Below are 25,094 nucleotides of genomic sequence, written 5' to 3'. Positions count from 1 at the left end.
TTTGACTTCAGAGAATTTTTTTTTGTAATGGATTTTTTTCCTTTTTAATTAATTTAGCCTCTAGTCCCTGATGGACAAAAATCTGCTAAAGGCACCACCCAGGCTCGCTATCTTTCTCAAACGTGATCAAGAACATAAAATTTTATTGTCAGAACAGGGAGTTCATCCCGTCTTGCATTTCCTGCATTGAGCACTGTTCCATAATTTATTAGCCAGTCAAAGATAGCCAGCAAGAAATGCAGGGCAGAAAATGATGCCGTGAAAGAAAGGATCTCACCTCTCGGCTGGGCTGTCAGCTTCAATATAGGAAATCAGAGGTGGAGAGGAGAGGGTCTCTGTAGCAAACACACTGCCCTGCAGTTGAATCCCAAATCCTGTGACAGGATCCGCGGTCAGCACAACCTCTGTGGTTTCTGTGTGAACAACCTGCCCAGCCAAGCCCACGGTGCTAGAGGCTAATGACACTAGAGGAACAAACACACACAGCAGAAATGACTTTAAACTGAAACAGGCACCAGGAAGGCCAGTGTTTCTGAAACAGATCATGTCTCTGAAAAAAAGAAAGCTCACTGTTAATGGTGGGACATGAGGTTTTGGCCTTTAAGCAAAAGTTTAACTAGAGCTGAATGGGGTAAATGAATCTCCCAATACCTGTCACATCTAAGTCATAGCATCAGTGTAGCCCCCTCCTCACCCACCCCTAATATCAAGGACAGCTGGGCAATTGTAGGAAGAGCATGGTCTTGGGGTCAGGGTACCTGGGATCGAGTCCTGGCTCAACCACTAAGGAACCAGCTGGGTGACCTTGGGACTAAATCGTTAATCTCTTTCCTATCTAGGAGAAAGGGGGTTGGGCTAACTGATCTAACTTTCCCCCTCTACTTTAGATATTTGTACCTAAGTTCCTAACTTTTTACAAAAAAACTTGACCTTCAGCTTTAAAGAAACAATTGATCTAAGTCTGGCTCCTGAGGGGGTAAGGATGTACTGGTCATCAAGCTTCATCTATCATTAGCTTGGTGTGATGGAGTCATTTAAATGACTTTTCTACATTTCCACTTTTCTAATACATGGTCCTATTTCAGCATTTATCAGTTTTTTATTTTCCTTCTTGTCTCTTCCCTAGACTCTTGAGTTCCTTAAAGATCGGAACCAGATCTTTTCCCCTCAATTCCAGTGCCTGGAATTTCCATGGCTAAAGCCATGTGGGATGAATCCAGTTCTATAACATCAATATTTTCCTTTTTGGAATCAGCCCTTAGTCTGTTGAGTTAAGGAACGAGATGCTGGTCCTTCAGGACCCCGATTTTTCTATCATGTGGATCATTCCAGCATTCAGGCTGACACTGCAGAGGATGGTGAAATGTATCCTTTTCCCATTAGGAGTAAGGAACGTCTACTTCTTCTTAAGAGGCACTGTCACTGTTCTTTCCCAGCAGGATTAATGTCACTGAGGTTAAAGTGGCCTGCTTTAGGGGGTGAAAGTAGCCTCCAACCCTCATCTTTCTACAGATGGTGGCTTACAATCCCAAGATCTGACACGCAAACTATCAAATGTCAATTCAGATCGTCATTTCCAGTGTGGCTTTGTTAATACCAACTGTACTCTGAGTGCTCTCCAGATCACACATTTTGTTTATTGGTGGCACAAAACCAGTAGAAGATACCATTTCATGTCAGCAAAAATCTAGAGGGTTGCATTTCTTTCCAGTTAGTACTCATAGCAGGTGGGAATATAATATTAGAACATCACCCTTGGGCAGATGACCGGCACTCCGTCTTCTGAGTGAAGATTTTTGGACTTCAACAAGTATACTTTATTTTACATGGAACTTTCTATAGGTCCACATTAATATTTTTCCCATTTACCATCCCAATTTGGCATAGATTTTTGGACTATTCAACTGGAGTTAAAAGTCATTTTTGAATTGTTAAGTCAGCTGATTACCATTTCCACTAAGAAAGAATCAAGAAGGAATAGGTCAATTTAATAGTAATGGGGGGATTAGTTTAGATATAGCAAAGACTTTCTGAGGGAAAAGACATGCTATATTTTTCTAAAACAGAAGATAGTTGAGGAATTTCATTTTCTAGAAGGTTTTGAAAACAGAAATAAGTATTAATTCATATGGGTATCATTAAATCTATAACCTCTACCTGGAGGCAAGCTGAGATGATAGAAATTATGAGGACATTTAATTTAGAATTAAAAATGTGCTAAACATTGGTTTTATAATTTTATGAAGAGTATATTAAATAACCTAGGATTTTACCATTAACTCTGAAAGTCCTCTGACATACTAGAATCTGTTCTTTGAAATAGTACAATTTCATTGGAAATTGCATATACTGATTACTCACACATATTAAAGTCTTGAAAATGACCAACAGAGATAAACAAGATAAACTACCGATTTAAAGATGATAGGCCAAAAAAAAAAAAAAAAACCAACTAATATTACTTGGAGGAGAAAAAGATGTTTGATTATCCTGCTTCATTAATGTGGTCAAAAAGCAAGAGAAAATAAACGTTATTTATGAGTTATAACCTGGTAGTTTAAACTTCTGTATAATACATTCTCTCCCTCCAGCAGCAAAGCAGCAAATACTCCTGCCAGGCACTGGCTCTGGTCTGTGGTGTGCCCGCTTCTACTCACAAGTGAAGATGGAAATGACCACACTGCTGACATGCTGTGTTTGAACACTGCTAACGCGTGTGTGCCAAGGCTGTGTTCAGGATTTACATCTGTTCTGTCCTCTTCTCACTCCTTTCTGGAGGGTTCTGCAGGAGTTCACCCTGTGTTTTTGTCAATCCTTGTTTTTCCGACTGTAAAGGAAAGGCCAAGTAATGGGAGGCCAAAGATGACTTCTTAGCTCTGAAGTTTAAAACCCTGCCAAATGTCTCCTTAATTTAGACAGCTGTGAAATTTGTTGTCAGATACAAAAAGCATCTGAAAAGTACAAAGAGAAATGGACCTCAAAGATTCTCTTTTTAAAAAGAGAAAGCACAAACACAGTCCCCCTACTATCACAAATTATGTAGTAGAATTTCCCTCATTTGGGGAAGTTGCAGGGGTCAGTGTATGTGAATTACAATGGTTAAGCCCCACCCTGGGAAGGCCACCTTCATGATCATGATATCTCCCCTGCCAGGTAATTATCAAAGATCTATTCATATACTGTGCTTACAATTATTGGATTTTGTAATTGAAGACCTATATCTCACTAAGTGTTCCACATTAGCGTCCACATTGTACATCACATGATCTAGTTGAGGAGACAGTCGGAGTGGTCAACAGCTCCCTCCTCCAAATAGGGGTAGGGCAGCTCTTAAGCTGACCCCTTCGAGAGCTCTGTGCATGGTCATTTTAAAAGCTTACCATGAGCTGCCTTTGAATTCCGGTTGTTTTTCGGGGGCTGGTGGCAGGCACAAAAATTATTAGGTTGTTTCATTCTCTTCCTTTCAGCTCTTTTCAGTGGTGCCCTCCCTAGTAGTAAGTGATGACCACAGAAGAGGCAAGGGTCATTCTGAGAGCGTGTTCTAAGGTCTACCCTTTGCTGCAGTTCAGGCAGACTGGAAACAGGAAAGCGTCTACACTGGCCCTGTGTACCGGAGCAGGAAGCTGGGGGGAATAGCCAGATCCACCGCTCAGTCATGCCCCGCCATCACAGGGGGTGATGGGCTTCTGGGAGGGGCCTTGATCCTCTGTGGCAGAACAAGGGGCAGCTCACGCTGTGGGGGAAAGGTCAGGAAGAATACGGAAGAGGTGACAAGTGGGTTCCCTCTGTGACATGGCTCTGCCACCCTCCCAGGGCTTTGTGACACTGCTGGAGGCCGATGTGGGGGGTACTTAACATTTTCCCTGTGACACAAACATGACTTTCCTCTTTTAATCCTTGTAACAGGCTGTAACAGGCTTCCTGTATTTTCCTCCTTGGTCAGTAACAGAGAATGTTTTAATATTTATGTGAGAAAATGTCATTCTTTTCTGGCCATGACCTTCCTTTGTATTAGAAACATAAGTAAGAATTTTTTTTCTTTCTGTTTTGCTCTGGCTTCAACTGATCACCAATACAGCTAAGAGATTTTTATTATATTTGTGACGTTACCATGATTCACCATCCATACAAATGGCCTGGTTGCTATAGGAACGTAAGTATTAGAAAAGGGGCAGTAAATGGTGGCACCAAATAAAGACATAAATAAAGGGGTGGAAATAAACCTTAGTACAGTGAGAGGGGCAATAAAACTTTTATTATCTGTTATTTGGGAAAAACCTTTACCTCTAACGTGACCATACCAAGATCAAGCAAAAAATAGAGAGACAGAGAAAGAAAACCAAAGCAACTAAATCCTCAGTTTTCTTCTGATTTTGGAAAATTAACATTAGTTCTGTAGGTCTTTCTGAAGTGGGAATAAAAGCTTATAGCTTTCTGAATCTCCTTGTTTGATTAAAATATAAAATGCATGATTTCCTGAGATATCCATGAATTCTGGTGGATATATGGTCAGCGGTGCTCTAGTGGCTGATGTCTACAGCGACTTCTAAGAGCAGATTTCTAGAACCAGGTTTCGGCTGATACTTCTATTATGTTGGAGAATAACGTGCTGTTTTAAGAGAGAATTTATCACTAGATTACGGGTACTGGTGACAGTGTGGCCTTGGCCTTGTTTCCTCCTACAAAATTCAAGATGTATAAATATCAACCTGCAATAGCCAAACAGATTATCATTTATTTGTCATCACTAATGTCCTTAATCAACCTAGCAGTCTTACCTAACACAAACAAATGTTTAGCCATTAAAGCAGAAGTGCAAACATGAATGCATTTGTTTTAATTGCTCTTCCTGTTGAGGGCTGTTAGCCTGCTTTCTCAGTAAGCGGTGCTGCACATGAAGCCATTTTATGTAAAAATTTCATCTACAAATATCCACTACAAATCGTGATTCATTACATGGGAAGATTCAACTTATATATTATGCCTAAATGGAAATGCGGTGAAATATGCCTGTCTTGGAGCAGTGTTAATATTTCAAATTTAGGCATCATAATAGCAAACATGTAAACTATTCAAAATAGCTGACAATTAAATAGTGCTTACTATTTACTACATATTATTGTAGCATATATATATCATATTATATATTGCATATATATAATTATAATACTTATTTCATTGGGTAATTGTGAATATTATATGAGAATATATCATTATTCATACATACATATGAACATATCATATATATATGAATATATAGTCTAGAACTTCCAGATGTTCAAGCTGGTTTTAGAAAAGGCAGAGGAACCAGAGATGATATTGCCAACATCCTCTGGATCATTGAAAAAGCAATAGAGTTTCAGAAAAACATCTATTTCTGCTTTATTGACTATGCCAATGCCTTTGACTATGTGGATCACAATAAACTGTGGAAAATTCTGAAAGAGATGGGAATACCAGACTACCTGACCTGCCTCTTGACAAATCTGTATGCAGGTCAGGAAGCAACAGTTAGAACTGGACATGGAACAACAGACTGGTTCCAAATAGGAAAAGGAGTACGTCAAGGCTGTATATTGTCACCCTGCTTATTTAACTTATATGTAGAGTACATCATGAGAAACGCTGGGCTGAATGAAGCACATGCTAGAATCAAGATTGCCGGGAGAAATATCAATCACCTCAGATATGCAGATGACACCACCCTTACGGCAGAAAGTGAAGCAGAATTAAAGAGCCTTTTGATGAAAGTGAAAGAGGAGAGCAAAAACATTGGCTTAAAGCTCAACATTCAGAAAAGTAAGATCATGGCATCCGGTCCCATCACTTCATGGCAAATAGATGGAGAACCAGTGGAAACAGTTGCTGACTTTATTTTTGGGCTCCAAAATCACTGCAGATGGTGACTGCAGCCATGAAATTAAAAGACGCTTACTCCTTGGAAGAAAAGTTATGACCAACCTATACAGCATATGAAAAAGCAGAGACAGTACTTGGCCAACAAAAGTCTGTCTAGTCAAGGCTATGGTTTTTCCAGTGCTCATGTATGGATGTGAGAGTTGGACTATAAAGAAAGCTGAGCACTGAAGAATTGATGCTTTTGAACTGTGGTGTTGGAGAAGACTCTTGAGAATCCTTGGACTACAAGGAGATTCAACCAGTCCATCCTAAAGGAGATCAGTCCTGAGTGTTCATTGGAAGGATTGATGTTGAAGCTGAAACTCCAATACTTTGGCCACCTGATGCGAAGAGTTGACTCATTTGAAAAGACCGTGATGCTGGGAAAGATTGAGGGCAGGAGAGGGGGACAACAGAGGATGAGATGGTTGGATGGCATCATCGACTCAATGGACATGAGTCTGTTTGGACTCCGGGAGTTGGTGATGGACAGGAGGCCTGGCGTGCTGTGGTCCATGGGGTCACAAAGAGTCAGACATGACTGAGTGACTGAACTGAACTGGACTGAGAATATATTTCCTGTCCTATATGTCTCTTTTGGTGGTGGCAAGAATATATATATATATACACACACATATACATTTTCATATAATCTTCACAGTTACCCAATGGGGTATGTACTATAGTTAGCCTCACTCTGTTGCTAAGAAAGCCAAGGTACAAAAAGCTTAAAACTCTTGCTCAAGGTCCTACTGCTATGAAGTAATGACACCGGGATGAGAAGAATCTGGGCTCATCACCAGTTCACTATGCTACCTTCAACTTGTTTCTTTCAAGAGTAAATAATTTACCCTCTAGTGTTAGCTAAGAAATATCTAGAAGCTCCTTGTTCGCATTTTGACCAAACTCAATCTTCCTTCCATTTACCTATATTAAAGATGACAAATCTTATATTTGAAGGGATATGCACATCAAAACCAGGAATACACCACAGCAGTGGTTAGCCATGGTTTCCTTTGTAAGGAAACCTTAGCGTTCCTGTAACATGAAGAGACCATTTCCCAGTATGGGTGATGGCCGGTCTCCCACACTGCTGGTGGTGCTGGGAGGCCTCGCCACAGACCCACTTTTGAAGATGACTCTCTGGCAAATAAGCTGAAGAACCAATAGATCCAACCACCTCTCTTCACAGGAATGTTTTCTCTTTAACACGAGTCTTGAAGTACTTGGGTTTAGCTATCTTTAGGTAGCTACAGAGTGTTCCTTACTTTTATCTCTATAGTAAACACAAGAAGAGATCCCATCTTCTTTGAGTTGTTTTATGGGATCACAATCATGGCCACCAGAAAAAAAAAAATACAAGAAACACTTACCTCTCTCTACACTGGTTAGACCTGGCTGGAAAACTAGGTGTTCTCTTTCTTTAAAACTTACACGATTATGATGAGAGATTATGTTCTGCCCTCCCACTCCCACAAAAGAAAAATTCAGGAGTGATGTGTTTCTTCCCTTTTCCCCTAAGGCATTAGATCACCCTTTCTTCTCTACATGGACAAGCAGCTATCCAGAAGCAGGCTGCCAACCACATCGTCCTAGTTTTGCCTAGCCTATAACACGCTTGGCTGTCCCAGAAGATCATGGTTCTAAGAGTTGTAGTTGAAATTCCTAGTCTTTAGGATACCTGTTGTAAAGATAAGCATCCTTTCCATCTTCCTGACACTTGAGTGGGTAACAGATATCTGTTAGGGCAGTGCTTATCAGTGGAGCAGGTTCCTTGGGAAAGTATTAGAATCATGAGGTGTGAAATACAGATTGAAAAGGCACATTTAAGGGGAATAAGCTATAGTTTGAAAGGCATGTTTAAACTTATTATCGTCTTTTTTTGCAGGGGTGGTTCATGAAATATGATTTATAATGCTGCCGCTGCTGCTAAGTCACTTCAGTCGTGTCTGACTCTGTATGACCCCATAGACGGCAGCCCACCAGGCTTCCCCGTCCCTGGGATTCTCCAGGCAAGAACACTGGAGTGGGTTGCCATTTCCTTCTCCAAAGCATGAAAGTGAAAAGTGAAAGTGAAGTCGCTCAGTCATGTCCGACTCTTAACGACCCCAAGGACTGCAGCCTACCAGGCTCCTCCATCCATGGAATTTTCCAGGCTAGAGTACTGGAGTGGGTTGCCATTGCCTTCTCTGGAAATTTATAATAATCCTACACAAATATATGGGACTCATATTTACCCAAAGGGGATACAGTTTTCAAAGTGAATAGGTGGACCCAGCTTTAGTCAATTAGAAACAAAGAACAATGGCTTCATGTTCAAATGTACCCAGAATATAAGGAAGGAGTCTTAAAGAAAAAAATTATATCTTTGATTTTATCAGATCAAAAGAGCAAGAAAAAAAAATTCAAATAAAACGTTGTAGGCAAAAGTAGTACAAACTAACTAACCCAGTCTGAAATTGTATTTGGTGCAATTGCTATGTCGATAAGGGATAGATATCATTTCAATGGTCTTTGGTACAGGGCAGTGAGCTACTTATCTCCTTGTAAAACACTCCTCCTGTAGGCTTCCTTCCATTCAAGATGCCAATGGACCCACAGGTGTTTTCAGGCCAAAAGACACTGGTTAACATTTCACTTACGTGAGCTTTTGAAGTCTTTCTTCTTCAGTCTCCTCCTCATCATGGTCCCACGTGGGCTAGTGGAGTAGAGGCTTCGAGGCAAAGTCCCCATGTTCAGGGAACTCAGGCTGTATGCGCTCATGGAGGTGGGAGAGAAGGATGAAGACACCAAAGCTGCTGTAAGAGAGTGAAGACTTGGCATAGAGCATTCTCAGGGGGCGTGTGAGCCTGCCACACCTGTCAACCAGTAACGCTCCAGAGAGACACACAAGGTGCACAGCAATGGCTAGTAGGTAGCTCCAACCAACCAGAGACCAAGTCTCAGGAGCCATGGAGACAGTGCTTTAGAATGAATCTGTGCTATAAGAGCCCAGAAGTGCCTGAGGAGCAGCATCGATCCCCGTAAGTACAATGCAACACAGAGAGGCTCTACGAGTTTTGCTTTAGACAAAAAAAGAAAACATTAAAGCAAGTTTCTCCATAAACAACAACTCAATGCTTTGGATACATAATCTCATTTTCATAGACAGCTTCTGGCATGAATTTCACAAGTGGTTCCATATACACAAATAAGGTCTGAGAACATTTTCTTCTATGTAATATTTTGCATTGCTATTTCCCGACCACACATAAAGCATTCTGAACATTTACATCCTCTCTTAACAACAAATGCTTTCTGATGGAAAAGACAGACTTAAGAGATGACAGAAATGAGAAGTTGCTACTACAAAAAAAAAAAAGGACACCACACCCATGAAACCAAATATGGTATGAATCAGATGAAGAAGGCATGAGAAGAGTATAATTTAAGTAAAAGACCAGGAGGAGAAAGCCTGGAACATTACGAGGGCTGTTTGGAGGAGGTGCTTTCATGAATGCCAGGGCCGGCGCTCTGCAATGGTCAGGGTGGTACGAATTATAGTGATGGTACGTGTGAAGGCTGCAGTGGTTGCTGGCCCAGGAGTCCCAGGGAAGTTGCCTGTCGCTCCTCTGAATTTTCACTGCCCACATGAAGTGATGATGAGAAATAAGAAAAAACAAACAAAGAACCAAAAAAGAGGAAAAAGTAACTGAACTGCACAAATAAAAAGTAACAACAACAACAAAAAAATGAAGGCTGCTTGCACAAAAAAAAAGGAAAAAAAAAAAACTGGCTTTGCCCTTTTCTCAGTGGTCAGCAAAACCTATGATTAACACCAGGGATGGTAACTTTTCATCTTCCCAACAATAATGCATGTCTTTCCCCAGCCCATTTTTTTCTCCTTTTAAGATGACTACTGAATCAATTTCTAATCTCCCCCTGTGCTTCAAAGCAGAGATTAAAACTTTTTTTTTTTTTTAAACTTAAAAGTCAACCCCACAAGATCTATGGCACAAGATTAGTAATTAGAGATTTGCAAATCTTGGCCAGTTAGTAGCTCTTGTTTTGAGAAAAAGAAAAGAATGAAAGATAAATCATACTGGCTCCTGATTCAAAGGATGTACTAGTCACACATCACAATTTACTGCTCTGACATTTTAATTACACTACTCTTCATCACTTGAACTACAATAAACTACTCTATCAGGATCTTATCCATACCCTAATAAGAAGATGCAAGTGTCAATATACTTTACAAATTGGGGGGTATTTTTAAAAGCTGTGTTTATATTTGAAAGAAGGCATTTACTTATTAAAAATATTTCAAATATTCTTGTATTCTTTCAGATGCCACAAAATTTTAATAAAGCTAATTTCAAAATTCTGGTGTCCTCTTTATGGTTTAAAAAATGTATATCATACTTCCATTCTAACTTCAATATTGTTTAGATTTGATTTTCTACTCAGGGGTCTGAAAATATGAGCACTTTTATGTTTGTTACTATATTGATCTGAAAATTTTCATTTAAATTAAAGAATGAAAAATTAAATATGGACGTTTATCTCTATTGTCATTATTCTAAGATTAGGTGCCTTACGTATGAATGAATTTGCAGTATTTATTCATGGAGTGAGGTCAGATACTCTGTAAGTATTTAAAGGAGAGCTCTTTGGGTAAGAGTTTGAATTACACCAGTGACATCAGCCTCATTGACCACATCTCAGCCTTTCTGGAATGAGACAGATCATGGAACAAAAGCACTAACACGAACAGGTCACCACGGGCTGAGGCCACCTGTATTTCTGTTCCGGTTCCAACCCATCTTCTCTATCTGACCTTGACCGGTTACTCAACCTCGCTAAGCCACAGTTTCCTCATTATGTCAAGTAGCGATCACAAAAGCATCTATCCCAGAGGCCAACTGTTGAGAATATGTACCTAAGGTGCTTAGCATGGTGCTGGCACACAGAATAAAAACTAGTGACAGTTTATTTAATAACATTGATACCATCTACTATCTATCTACTTGCCAATGAATACTTTTTCTCTTTTTTTAAGGAAACAGGTATGTCTCTCACTCGACAAATTTCATTCTCTGGACACAAGTTAAGAGACTGAGAAATCTGCGGCACACTTGCATGTCCACCATCGTTTTGTGGTCCTGAACACACGGTCCTTTGCTTCTATATACTTCAGTGTCTAGCTTTGGGGCTTATCTCCCTCTCCACTCATCTACTTTCAAGCTACCAAGCTACCACCTCCTTTGCCTCGACCACTGCCAAATCTTCAGACTTGGCTCCCTGGTTCATCTCTTACATACCTATCTTCCAGGATGCATAGTACAGAATAATATTTTAAATACATAAATCAGATGATGCAACTCCCATTTAAGGTATTTCAGTGGGTTACAATAACAAAGAGAATCAAATGTGAGCCCTACTTATCTCTCTAGCTTCACCCCTCCTCACACTTCCTACTTCTAATATTCTTCTCCTACTTGTTTACATGGCTGGCTCAGGTGCCAAGTCATTCTGACCTCCCTGGATGAAGTAGTTGTCTCTCTTATGTTATCCCATTGCTTTTTTATTAATATATTCTTCATAGTTGAAAGGGCTTTATTTGTTTAATATACTTTTAATGCTTGTCTCTCTATACTGGAATGTAAATCCCATGAGAATAGGAATCTACTTTGCTTGCCTTGCTCACTAGATGCACTGTGGCAACTGAACAGAGCCTGGCATATGATGACTGATGAATGAATGAATGAGTGAATGGACACATGCATGAGTGACTGAGAATATCAGCCAGAGGGTTCATGTACACACTGTAGCAGCATTTTCCTTGTGATCAAGAGCATTTCGAGGCAAGTCTCCATCGCCATCCTCATTTTACTTTTGGGTGTGCTAGAAGACTTTCTAGCAAGATGCAGTCAGTGCTGGGTCTGGCTAATCTACAGCCATAGCCACTTCTTGAGCTCTGTAAAGTATCATGTGTTTCAAATGATGTACAGTGAGTAATGGTTAGACAGCATCACTGATTCAACGGACATGAATCTGAGAAAACTCTGAGAGATAGTGGAGAGCAGAGGAGCCGTGCATGCTACAGTCCATGGGGCTGCAAACCGTCTGACATGAGTTAGTTAACTGAACAACACAGTGTGTGAACTTCACAATCCTCCTGGGTCATTTTTTGACCCAGTTCTTTACGGAGTGCTGTTAAAATTACTGGGCAGTTTTGAGTGCTGTCAAACCAAACTGATAACTCAGAAAGGAAGATGCTGACCACCTATGTATGTCTGGCTCTGTGACATCTGTGGCAGGTTAAATGTAAGTCATTTAATTCAAGGGATTAGATCTGAAAGACAGAGTGCCTGAAGAACTATGGACGGAGGTTCGTGACATTGTACAGGAAGCAACGATCAAGACCATCCCTAAGAAAAAGAATTGCAAAAAGGTGAAATGGTTGTCTGAGGAGGCTTTACAAGTAGCTGAGGAAAGAAGAGAAGCTAAAGGCAAAGGAGAAAAGGAACAATATACCTATTTGAATGCAGAGTTCCAAAGAATAGCAAGGAGAGATAAGAAAGCCTTCCTCATGATCAGTGCAAAGAAATAGAGGATAACAATAGAATGGGAAAGACTAGAGATCTCTTCAAGAAAATTAGAGATACCAATATTTCATGCAAAGATGGGCACAGTAAAGGACGGAAATGGTATGGATCTAACAGAAGCAGAAGATATTAAGAAGAAGTGGCAAGAATACACAGAAGAACTGTACAAAAAAGATCTTCATGACCCAGATAATCACGATGGTGTGATCACTCACCTAGAGCCAGACATCCTGGAACGTGAAGTCAAGTGGGCCTTAGAAAGCATCACTATCAACAAAGCTAGCGCAGGTGATGGAATTCCAGTTGAGCTATTTCAAATCTTAAAAGACAATGCTGTTAAAGTGATGCACTCAATATGACAGCAAATTTGGGAATCTCAGCAGTGGCCACAGGACTGGAAAAGGTCAGTTTTCATCCCAATCCCAAAGAAAGGCAATGCCGAAGAATGTTCAAACTACTGAACAACTGCACTCATCTCACATGCTAGCAAAGTAATGCTCAAAATCCTCCAAGTCACGTGTCAACAGTATGTGAACTGTGAACTTCCCGATATTCAAGCTGGATTTAGAAAAGGCAGAGGAACCAGAGATCAAATTGCCAACATCCGTTGGATCATCAAAAAAGCAAGAGAGTTCCAGAAAAATATCTACTTTTGCTTTATTGACTATGCCAAAGCCTTTGACTGTGTGAATCACAACAAACTGTGGAAAATTCTGGAAAAGATGGGAATACCAGATCACCTGACCTGCCTCTTGATAAATCTGTATGCAGGTCAGGAAGCAACAGTTAGAACTGGACATGGAACAACAGACTGGTTCCAAGTCAGAAAAGAAGTACATCAAGGCTGTATATTGTCACCTTACTTGTTTAATTTAAATGCAGAGTACATCATGCTAAATGCTGGGCTGGATGAAGCACAAACTGGAATCAAGATTGCTGGGAGAAATATTGAAAACCTCAGGTATGCAGATGACACCACACTTATGGCAGAAAGTGAAGAAGAAAAGAGCCTCTTGATGAAAGTGAAAGAGGAGGGTGAAAAAGTTGGCTTAAAGCTCAACATTCAGGAAACTAAGATCATGGCATCCAGCCCCATTACTTCGTGGAAAACAGATGGGGAAACAATGAAAACAGTGAGAGACTTTATATTTTTTGGCTCCAAAATCACTACAGATGGTGACTGAAGCCATGAAATTAAAAGATGCTTGCTCTTTGGAAGAAAAGCTATGACCAACCTAGACAGCATATTGAAAAGCAGAAACATTACTTTGCCAACCAAGGTCCATCTAGTGAAAACTATTGTTTTTTTCCAGTAGTCATGTATGGATGTGAGAGTTGGACTATAATGAAAGCTGAGTGCCAAAGAATTAATGCTTTTGAACTGTGGTGTTGAAGACTCTTGAGAGTCCCTTGGACAGATAGAAGATCCAACCAGTCCACCCTAAAGGAAATCAGTCCTGAATATTCCTTGGCAGGACTGATGAGGAAGCTGAAACTCCAATACTTTGGCTATCTGATGTGAAGAATTGAATCATTTGAAAAGACCCTGATGCTGGGAAAGATTGAAGGCAGGAGAAGGGGATGACAGAGGGTGAGATGGTTGGATGGCATCACTGACTTCATCAGTTTGAGTTTGACTGAGCTCTGGGTGTTGGTGATGGACAGGTAAGCCTGGCATGCTGCAGTCCATGGGGTTGCAAAGAGTCATACACGAATGAGCGACTGAACTGACCTGAACTGAAATGTAGATCATAATACTTACTTTGACTTGAACTATTATTGGGGAGTAAATCTTCATATACATAAAATAATTAAGAGACAAAAATTATATAATTAAAGCACAAAACTGCCTGCCATGTATAATTAATTTAAAGGGCATTCACCCAACAATGCAGGCCAGAGAAGATAGCTGTAGCCTATTTTGAACGTGCACTCTAAATCTATTCTGTTTTATGGTGATGTATTTTATACTCATATGTTAGGCAAGGATTTCAGTTTAAAAATAAGATGTCACATTTTTGACATACTCTTTCACTTTGAAAAAAAATTCATTTACATTCTCCCCCTTAATGGTCCCCATAATATTAATTACAGTCAACTTTCACTGAGTCCTCACTATATACCAGGCACTGTGCTAAGTGACTTTTACATGGACTATCTCAGATAATATTCATAATACATCTATGAGGTATGTACTATAATAACACCCATTTTACAGATGAAGAAACTGAGGCATAGAAAAGTTGAGTAACTTGCTAAGTTCCCAAGTGGCGGAGCCAGAATTAAAGTTCTGAGAGTCTGACTCCGAGTCCCTGCCCTCAGCCACCACACTGTACTTGCCTCTTCCTATGTATGTTCCTAAGTCCTTTGTTACAGATAAATAAACAGTAAGGAAAATATAACGTTTTTTCTATCATTCCATGGTGACATTGCTGTTGAAATCTTGAGGTATCTGACATGGGAGGTACTTTTGTTCTCTTCTCTAACTATACCCTCTTATCTGGTCCAGGAGTTCAAAGGTATAGGCAATAGGTACGCTGTTGGTTGCTCAGAAATGGTGGTCCTCCTGGTACTGAATTATAGAACCTCAAGACTCTGCGCACATTTTGTTTTCCAAAGTCTTTTCCAAAGTTTCCTCCAAGCAAGACTGTCTCCCAAAGACCCTCAGGGGCACAATTTCTGACCTTAAAAACTCATTCTTATGGATTTTTGAATGCTGCTATTTCCCAGCAAAAGGCATAGCAAGTCTATTCCTGGTTGATGTGTCCATTTCTATATTTCCCTGAAAATACTATTGTGAATGCTTTCTTCCTCAGCAAAATCTGTGAAATGTTTTATTTCCATCTACCCATGGGATGAGAGACACGCTGTTTAAGCATCAGAAATCTTGAAAACAAAAAAAAAACAACTAGAACTTTCTTATGGAAAAAGGTAAAACTATATAACAATTCTACTACATCTCAAAACAGAAGTTTGAGAATCATAAACATTATAACAATTTTGGGGTATATTTTCTCTTCTTAATTGGGATTTAATTATGTTTAAGACCCATTATTTATTTCCTTTTGGAAATACAAGTCTGATTTTCATATAAAATGTAGGGAGATACTTGCATGTTAGATAAAGAAGATGGTGAACAATTTTCAACAATAGTGGATGACAGGGTCAGAAGCGGGAGTTAGAATTACTAAAATTACCAGCCCTTCACTCCTCTGCAAAACCACAAATGACATCAGCTTTTCCGCAGTGAAGAAAAAAAAAGTTAGTTCTTGGTCTCCATCCCCTTTATATATAAACTCATCTTCTCGGACTGTCTTGGCAGATAAAAACATTTAATATTTCATGAGTGGAAACTATTTGAACTAGGATTTGTTTACATGGCAATAAAAGGCAGGGAAAATGAGGTTGCTAAAAACAATGACATTTTTATAGGGTCTGTTCACATTTCTGATTCTGATACTAGAATTTACCAAGCAGAATCTCATGCTGAAAAAGCACTAGGCAGTGTGTACTGTTATGCCTGTTGGGCTCCAAATCCAGTGGCACCTTCAGATTAATTTAGAAGAAACTTAACAGCTTTGGAAATCTCCCTTCTCAGTCAGTGAGCAGGGAAGGCCCGCACATCCTCCTGACAGGAACGGAACAGTCCCATGAATCGTACCCCCTTATCATTTCTATTCAAACGAGGCAGAATTTCTGTTCATAACCTGCCTCAGCTGCCTCATTTCTCCAACTCCAATGTGTAAAATTAAAATCTGATAAAGGGAATGCTGTATTGGAGATTTTCATTAGCTCCAGAGCTGTCTAAGCTCCATTTAATTAAAAAAGGTTGCATCCAGCTGACTCATTCAATATCAAAATTATTTCGTGCCTGTTTTTTTCAAACTGTGCAAAAGTGCAGTGTGTTTTAGAAGGTTGGAGACATAGGAAACAACCTCCTCAGAAGAAAAATTTTGGTTCCAGAGAAAATTCTGTCTCTCTAAACATAAAGAAATGTGTTCCTCACCTCTAGGGAGCCTGATAGTACTAGTGGGGCTTCAGAAGTTGGTTTCAAGAAATAAAAAAGGAGAGTGCTTGATTTAAGGAAGAGGAGCAAGGGACAGGTTAGAACAAAGACCCCACTGGAGAGTTGTTCTTCATTTGATTTTGGGCTCAAAGTCCTTTTTCTTGCACTGGGTTTTATTTAAGGATGCCTAGGTGGGACAGTGTATAAACACTCCGCAAAAGATCTGTAAGCTTCAAGACAGTGAAAATTCAGATTCCCTCAGGTGAAACTTGTGACTGCATAATCCTAGTCAAATATTCTGACACTCCTAGGAGAAATATTTGGTCAGAAGTTTGTTCTCCATCCTAAGGAAAACAACTACTCTGAAAAACAGACAAAATCTCTCATGAAACTGTTTTCCCCCTGAAATCTTTGAAGGATCTGGCATGAATGCCCACTTCATAACTATTTTTAAACAATGGGAGTTTTAGTATTTGCCTTTAAGGAAGTTCAATGCAAATCACAGGAAGTCAAATTATTTCCTTTCTTTCCACACTCAATTTGTCCCAAAGGCTTAAAAAAAACCCAACAGTACAAACATGAAAATTCTATTTCAAACAGTGTTTCCTCAATTTGGGGATTTCAGGTAAAACACCTGTGGCCTGGTCAAAGGGATTGGGAAGATGAAGCGGAGTAAACAAAGATCGCCTTTGTTTGAAAAGAAATGGTAGAGGCAGAATTAAACTTGGCCTCTCTCTGCTTTCTAACTCTGCTGGAGAAGCAATCATTGCAAGGGGAAGACAACAGAGGTTTATCTGGACGGATCCTCTCACCATGGTCCGGTCCCTTCAGGGCCAGGCGGGTCTGATGATGGGGAAGAATCTCAAGCTTGACCTGGTCGGTGGTGTTGGCTAGGAATTGGGTTGCTTCTGCGAGCGTGCAGTACTCCATGCTGGTGCCGTCGATGGACAGGATGTGATCACCCACGTGCAGAGCACCACACCTATGAAAAGGAGAAGATGATGGCGCACCTTCCTCTTTGCATTATGACTTTCACGTCCTCATACTTAAAACTTCACACAGTTTTCATTTACTTAAGGGAAAAAGGAAACGCTTGAATGTCATGGGAAACACTACCTGTCAAATATTAACTATCTTGGGTATGAAAAAGAAATGTAAAACCTTGTAGAAAATACAGAAAAACTCAAGGAAAGTTTTTTCCTTGTCCTTTATAAAAAATATATTATTTTGGGGGTGGCAGTGCTGAAAGTTGAGGGGAAGTGAGCAAGCGAGGAGAGGATAGGAAAATGTTTTCCTTTGACTTTTTTTCTGTGACTTTTTTCCCCCCAAGTTTTTATACCTATAAATACGAGTTGGTAAATATTCAGAATGTAAAGAAGGGAGTCGCAGAATGGGAACTGGGCCATTGACAACTATTTTCTTGGGAGAATAACTTGGGAGAAAGACTCAGCTAGTGCTTGCTCGCAATCATCTCACACATGCTCCCAGATCACCAGTTCTTGATTATTTTGTTATTCTGGAGATAAACGTTTATCAGTGCAAAAGCTCTCAAAGATGATGGAAATGAGGCAGGCGTCAAAGAGTAATCAAAGGAAGCCTCTGTGGTGAGTGAGGGGGAAGCCGGGGAGGCGGAGGGGCGGGCTGCTGCACCTTGCTGAACTCAAGAGGCTGAGGGAGTGGAGAACAGCACACACAGCAGTCAGCATCTCGAGGTGCCAGTCAAGTGCACTGCTGCTTAAACTGCTTACCCTCTGCAGCAGGAGAGAAACAGAGGGAGAACGTGAAAGCATCCTGCACCACTGAACGGGAGGGCATCCCTGAGTCCATTACCATCGCTGTCAAAGGCCTGAATGGGGCTACGAGCACAGTGGAGCTGTAGGCTGGCCACTACAGGGGTAGCTGCAGAGCATCAGAGTCAGTTCTTCAGGAAGAGGAGAAGAGGGCTGCAGACATGCAGGGAGACGGCGTTGCGGTAGATCTAAACACTTGCATGATGACCACAGTCTACTTCTCAGGGCAAAAGCATTCCAAGTCATCCCTCCCATCTAAAAATAAAATTCCACATGGGTGCACCTGGAGTGCTTCAGCCACGGGAGGTGGGGTTTCTTACCAGGAGCGGTTAAATAATTTATTAGGTGGTAAGGTAGTCTCCCTCCCCCACCATTTGTAAATCTATCAGAAGAATTCTGAATAAAAGACTGGCATTTTTATGTCATGAGAATGAACGATGTTTTGGGGGACCCTTGAATATAGTGAATCTCTAAGATTAACATACGACAGTGGAGGGCCTTTCTTTAAAGACTGTATCATTTTTCAAATGTTGTTTTACTTCCTGAAGAAAAAAGGAATAAGACTGTATGGTGGCAGGATTTAATTGTTCACAATTCAAGAAACCACAGGACTTCTCTGCATGGAGCATAATAAAGATCTGCTTAGCTCCCCTCAACCAAAAATGGGCTATTACTCTAGGACACAGTAGGTGAATGTACATAGTTGCTTGACTTTTTCTCATTTCTAAAGGACACACCAAACATTTGGGTGAAGCAACATTACTTCACAGGGTGGCTGATAAGGAAGGTACGATTTTAAGCTCTAGAATACTAACTTGTTTTGTATATGAAGCTTGTATAAACTGGCAGAAGAGCTGTTTTGCTTCACCTGTGTGTGCATGTGTGTAGGTATTAAGTATGTATGTTTACATATATGAATATATCTCTACATAGTTTAACATGCATGCAATTTGGGAAAGTAGGCACTTTCTATGACACTCACCTGTCTGCAATACTTGCAGATTTGATTTTGTCTATGACAATGACCTGCTTGTTACAGCACATTGAGGTAGTTAGGGCCACCCCAAGGCTGGCACCCGGAGTTTTGGCAACTTCAACTAGTAGTGGTCCGGATGCTGTTGCCACAGAATCTATGGAAGAAAATTTCAGAAAACAAAACAGAATAAATAAGCAAACAGACACAGAAAAAAGGTGGAGAAGGTTCAGTCTGGTGTTTATCTGTTAATGTTATTGTGAAAACTTTAGATTTCCCTCCATTTAACGTCTCCACGTCCAGTGAGTGCTAACTTCTCAAGGCATCTTTTAGGATGCCTGTTCTATCCAGCTTGTATTACAGTAATATGTGCATGGGTTTACCTCTTCAATTAAAATTTAAGCTTCACATCAGTTGGGATAATATCTTATGGTTCTTTATGCCGTCTACATTGATATGTGTGTGCATGCTAAATTGCTTGATAACAGTGCCTGACAAATACTGGGTCTCCGAAGAAAGGTTTTAAAAATTAATTAACTCAACAAATATCTTAGCACCTTCTATGGATGGATGGATAGATGGATGGATGGGTGGGTGGGTGGGAAGGAAGGGTCAATAGACAATGTCTCTAAGTAGGCAAGTAGTAGGAGGGCATATGCTTCCGAAGTGGCGCAGTGGCAGAGTCTGCCTGTCAATGCAGGAGACACAGAGATGCAGATTTGACCCCTGGGTGGGAAGATCTCCTGGAGTAGGAAATGGTAAACTGCTCCAGTATTCTTGTCTGGAAAATTCCATGGACAGAGGAGTTTGGCGGGCTATAGTCCATGGAGCTGCAAAGAGTCGGACACAACTGAGTGACTAAGCACACACATACGAAGGAAGGCATACACCAAGTTAAATTCGTGAATCCTCTGGGATGTCCTTATTCTGAATCTGATATAGGGTCATCTCTCCCTCAGGTGCATGCTTTATTTTTAGCTTGGAACACTCTTCATTCCTTCAACTGGTCCTCACCCTTGGGGGTATAAACTTCAATTCCCCTGGGAAGCCTCTCCTGACTTATGATCTGGTGAGAACCTTTTCTCCTGCTATTTTCCTGCTTTGTTGCACAAACCTCATTCTTTCTTAATGGCTAGTGTGGATGGCATTCCTCTGATCTCTGCCGGACAGCAAGCTTGCTGTAAGGACAGAGCCTGTGTTCTGTCCACCACAGCCTCCTCAGTGCCTGGCATAGAGACTTGGGCATATATAGTTGTTGAATGAATGTATGGATAAATGAGACAATGCATGATGCTAGTTAGAGCTCAGAAGAGGAAGAGATCATATGGGAAAGAGCCTTGGATGTGGATGTATAATACCTGCACTTCTTCTTTTCACAATATTTTGGTCATGGTAACATAGCCCAGTTATGAACACTAAGTCTGCTCGCTCACCTAGAAAGTGTTATCTTTACCTCAGCGTTTACTACAATGGGAATCAATGTGTAGTTAAAGCATTTTACAAAGTGCTGTACACATAGAATATTATTATTGCATATTATGACCACAAGCCTTTGAATCATCTCATTTTCTAAGACTGTATATTTTCAGTAGTATTTTTATGACTTTCTCCTACTCTGGTGTTTGGTACTAATACAATTTTGTCTTCCTGAAAGTATATCTTCATATCAACAAGCCAGCACTCAGATATGGTGAACTAGAAAATGTATTCCTATAGTGAAGCTCAGACAGTATGTGCTGACTCTGGAAGCTGAAGGACCCCTGGGACAGAGTCATCTTCAGTCCCAGATGAAGCAAGATAGTTGTTAAGTAAGGTAAAGATGAGAACAGTCATGCCAACCACATTCATACTCCAGGCCTAAGGATTCTTGTATGCACTGTGTTTCTTAAATACCTAGTCCTAGAAAAAGTTAAGAGGCCATTTGGGCTTATATTTCTTCCTGTCAATTCCAGGGGAGAGTCTCACTAATAATAGCTGGGAGGAGCCAAGGGTCTTAGTCCTCTAAGAAGACTTTGTGATTCTGAGGTGTGCTGGCTATAATTTTCCCATGAGTCTAACTCTATGGTGGGGGCTACTCTCTGGTTCTGCTCACCCTGCTGTGTTAACAGCCTGACCTTGGGCCATTGACAGCATCTGGCTTCTCTTCTCCCTTGTTTCCCAGTTCGTTTCTCTCCAGTGCCTCTCTTAGTCATATGCTCCCCAGGGTCCTGCCTTCCTCTCACCTTGGAGTTTATAGAGAGCAGTCCCCAGGCCAATCTGAAACAGTGGTTTGCACCTCTCCTGCCTCACTGGGACCTCCTAGTAAAGAATTCTGGTCAGTCCTTGTCGCCCCTGTTTGAGTTATCCTTCCATCATGAATACAGGTGGTTCTTCTACTTCTCAGCTCTACTAGTCAAAGTGCTATTGCTAAAACAAGGGCACGTAATCTGATGCCTGTGGCTCCACTCCCAGTATTGTCGTTCTTCTCTTCTTGGAGTTTGCCCCCTCGCAATGTCTCTTCCTGTTCAGGCTGAACCTCGCATGAGCTCTGGCCTAGTGGAGTCTTTTCTCACATTATCTTTACAGAGGAGGATTAACCTTTGGGAGGACTAACTTTAGAAGGACAGATGTCCCAAAGACTTGGTGGATTTTAACAGATAGCTTTGTAAGGAGACAGTCACTTAGATTCTTCCACATGCTTTTCTGTCTAAATATAAATTCATGGGGCTCCCCAGATGAAAGTAATACACTTTTCTGTTACTTATAACCTAACCTCTAACAAATGACAGAAACTGAGAACTGTTTCTTGGCATCCCATTTTTCCTTCTTCCTTAGTAATAAGCTCTCTAAGTTTTAGCTGACTGGATGGCTGCCCAGCTAAGGACAACACTTCCCAGCCTCCTTTCTGGTGAGGCGCAGCCATGTGACAAAGTTCCAGCCAACAGGAAGTAAGCAGAAGTGAGACCTGATACATTCTTAAAAAGAATGGTGGTGCCCTCCTCTGTCTCATTTTCCCCTTCTTCACATTGCATTGTGGGCCCAGAACTGGTGACCATCTTCCACCATCAGACATGGGCATGGTGCCACCAGAGAGAGGACCTTAGATTCCTGAAATCATATCTCCAGAGACTATTTACTCTCCCGAGAAATAAACTATCACATTTAAGCTCGTAGGGTAAGTGTGAATTTTTGTTGCCAGCTGAATCTTTATTCTGACAGGCCTTTTCACTTGAGTCTATCCCCCCAAAAATACCTTTCTTGAATTTTTATTCTAAGAAGCTACTATTAATAGCTATTTGCAGACATAAATTTTATAAAGCCACAATCAACCATGACCCAGTACACAAACTAGGTTTTCATGTTTCTTTAAAGTATTATATCAGGATTAAAGATCAGTTTGTAAAGAGGTTATCAGCAGAGGTAAAAGTTTTTTAAATATAAACTCTTACATCGCTATTCTTTTTTCCTGGCCTACATATTTGTCAAGGTGTTAAAAATTATATTTTTGTAAGGTTCTAATGCTGAAGCTGAAACTCCAGTACTTTGGCCACCTCACGCGAAGAGTTGGCTCATTGGAAAAGACTCTGATGCTGGGAGGGATTGGGGGCAGGAGGAGAAGGGGACGACCGAGGATGAGATGGCTGGATGGCATCACTGACTCGATGGACGCGAGTCTGAGTGAACTCCAGGAGTTGGTGATGGACAAGGAGGCCTGGCGTGCTGTGATTCATGGGGTTGCAAAGAGTCGGACACGACTGAGTGACTGAACTGAACTGAACTGAATGTTTCAGTTACACTGAAGAATTAATATTAATTTTTTTCTCATAGGAAGAAATGATAGGAATGGGAACATTAAGAAACATAGCAAAAGGGTATCATATCCTCTGCCATCATTAATTTAGAGGGGGAGAGAGACTGTACTCACAGCTGTTCTGGTGCACCTCTGGAATGGAAACTATTAGTAGAAATAAGTCTCTCTTTACGTAGTACTTGCCCCATTAAGGCTTTGAAGGAACAATAAATGAAATATTTCCATTTAGGGCAGCCTAGTGTGCAACGAATTATTATTTTTTAAAATTTAAAATGGAACGCTTCAGAACTCTGAAAAGAGAACCATAAACTCATGGTAAAGGAAGAAGCAGCGTGATTCTAAGCTGGGCTCAGGTCTGGGGGCCTGCAGGTGTGGTCCTAGTTATGCCACCAACTTACCATGTGGTCCAAGCCATCACCTCCCCTGGACCTCATTTTCTGCTGTAAAATTAGGGGACCTCAGTAAAAGCTCCTTAATCCTGACAATCTATGTCTCTTCAGAGAAATAGCAATGTTAGGCAAGGAACAGCCTACTGGGAATCAAAAATTAGAGGAACTTAATAAACTTTATGAAAATATGCAGTCAGCTCAGCTCAGCTCAGCTCAGTCGCTCAGTCGTGTCCGACTCTCTGCGACCCCATGAATCGCAGCACGCCAGGCCTCCCTGTCCATCACCAGCTCCCGGAGTTCACTCAGACTCGCGTCCATCGAGTCAGTGATGCCATCCAGCCATCTCATCCTCGGTCGTCCCCTTCTCCTCCTGCCCCCAATCCCTCCCAGCATCAGAGCCTTTTCCAATGAGTCAACTCTTCGCATGAGGTGGCCAAAGTACTGGAGTTTCAGCTTCAGCATCATTCCCTCCAAAGAAATCCCAGGGCTGATCTCCTTTAGAATGGACTGGTTGGATCTCCTTGCAGTCCAAGGGACTCTCAAGAGTCTTCTCCAACACCACAGTTCAAAAGCATCAATTCTTCAGTGCTCAGCCTTCTTCACAGTCCAACTCTCACATCCATACATGACCACAGGAAAAACCATAGCCTTGACCAGACGGACCTTTGTTGGCAAAGTAACATCTCTGCTTTTCAATATGCTATCTAGGTTGGTCATAACTTTTCTTCCAAGGAGTAAGCGTCTTTTAATTTCATGGCTGCACTCACCATCTGCAGTGATTTTGGAGCTCCAAAAAATAAAGTCTGACACTGTTTCCACTGTTTCCCCATCTATTTCCCATGAAGTGATGGGACCAGATGCCATGATCTTCATTTTCTGAATGTTGAGCTTTAAGCCAACTTTTTCACTCTCCACTTTCACTCATCAAGAGGCTTTTGAGTTCCTCTTCACTTTCTGCCATAAGGGTGGTAGCTAAATTTCAATTCCAGTATCTTACTAATGAGACTTCCCAGGTAGTGCTAGTGGTAACGAGCCTGTCTGCCAATGCAGGAGATGCAAGTGACACGGGTTCGATCCCTGCTTTGGGAAGATCCCCTGGAGGAGGGCATGGCAATCCACTCCAGTATTCTTGTCTGGAGAATCCCATGGACAGAGGAGCCTGGCAGGCTACAATCCATGGGGTCACTAAGAGTCGGACATGACAGAGGAGACTTAGCACAGCACATCCTACTAATGGGTAGAAGAGGGGAGCTACAAGATTATGAACGTGATTCCAGATAATTATTGTTCATCAAGATGGGATGCAAAATCTCAGACCCTTAAATATTTTGATGACAATGATAACATCCTTTAAAGACCAAGTTCGAGGGATTGTCCCTCATTGCATAGTATGAAGGACTTCTTAGGGCACAACTTTTAACTTTCTATCAAAACTGTCATACTGAGTTCTTAACTTATGCAGAAAAAAAATGATGAGGGAAAGAAAGTGCTTATCTTATGTAAAGATGATCACAGATTGTTGATAACAGTTTAAGGAATATGAGCTCAGCCCTCTGGTCTCTCTCTTTAGCAGCCCAGAATTTTACTTCACCATGATCACTCTCAAATTCATGTGTCCAGCACACATTCGGGCTTCCTTTGTGGCTCAGATGGTAAAG

At 41.0% G+C, this 25,094-nt stretch overlaps 1 protein-coding gene and 1 non-coding gene across 2 annotated transcripts in view; both read right to left on the bottom strand.

Annotated features, from left to right (window-relative positions):
- The window catches only part of GRIP1 (glutamate receptor interacting protein 1), a 482,353-nt gene that overhangs the window by 100,082 nt on the left and 357,177 nt on the right, over positions 1 to 25,094 (bottom strand). The window contains exons 8-12 of the mRNA XM_052639896.1: positions 19,267 to 19,414; positions 17,307 to 17,476; positions 9,365 to 9,520; positions 8,541 to 8,696; positions 278 to 464 (exon numbers count right to left, since the gene is read on the bottom strand). Of these exons, the coding sequence (XP_052495856.1) occupies positions 278 to 464; positions 8,541 to 8,696; positions 9,365 to 9,520; positions 17,307 to 17,476; positions 19,267 to 19,414 (817 nt within the window). The remainder of the gene's footprint in view (positions 1 to 277; positions 465 to 8,540; positions 8,697 to 9,364; positions 9,521 to 17,306; positions 17,477 to 19,266; positions 19,415 to 25,094) is intronic.
- Positions 2,997 to 3,161, bottom strand: LOC128049057 (U1 spliceosomal RNA). The gene has a single exon (XR_008199435.1). It is a non-coding gene; the product is annotated as a U1 spliceosomal RNA (small nuclear RNA).

The sequence above is a fragment of the Budorcas taxicolor genome, chromosome 5 (assembly GCF_023091745.1).
Source record: "Budorcas taxicolor isolate Tak-1 chromosome 5, Takin1.1, whole genome shotgun sequence".
Lineage (NCBI taxonomy): Eukaryota > Metazoa > Chordata > Mammalia > Artiodactyla > Bovidae > Budorcas > Budorcas taxicolor.
This window is presented reverse-complemented; position numbering and strand designations above follow the sequence as displayed.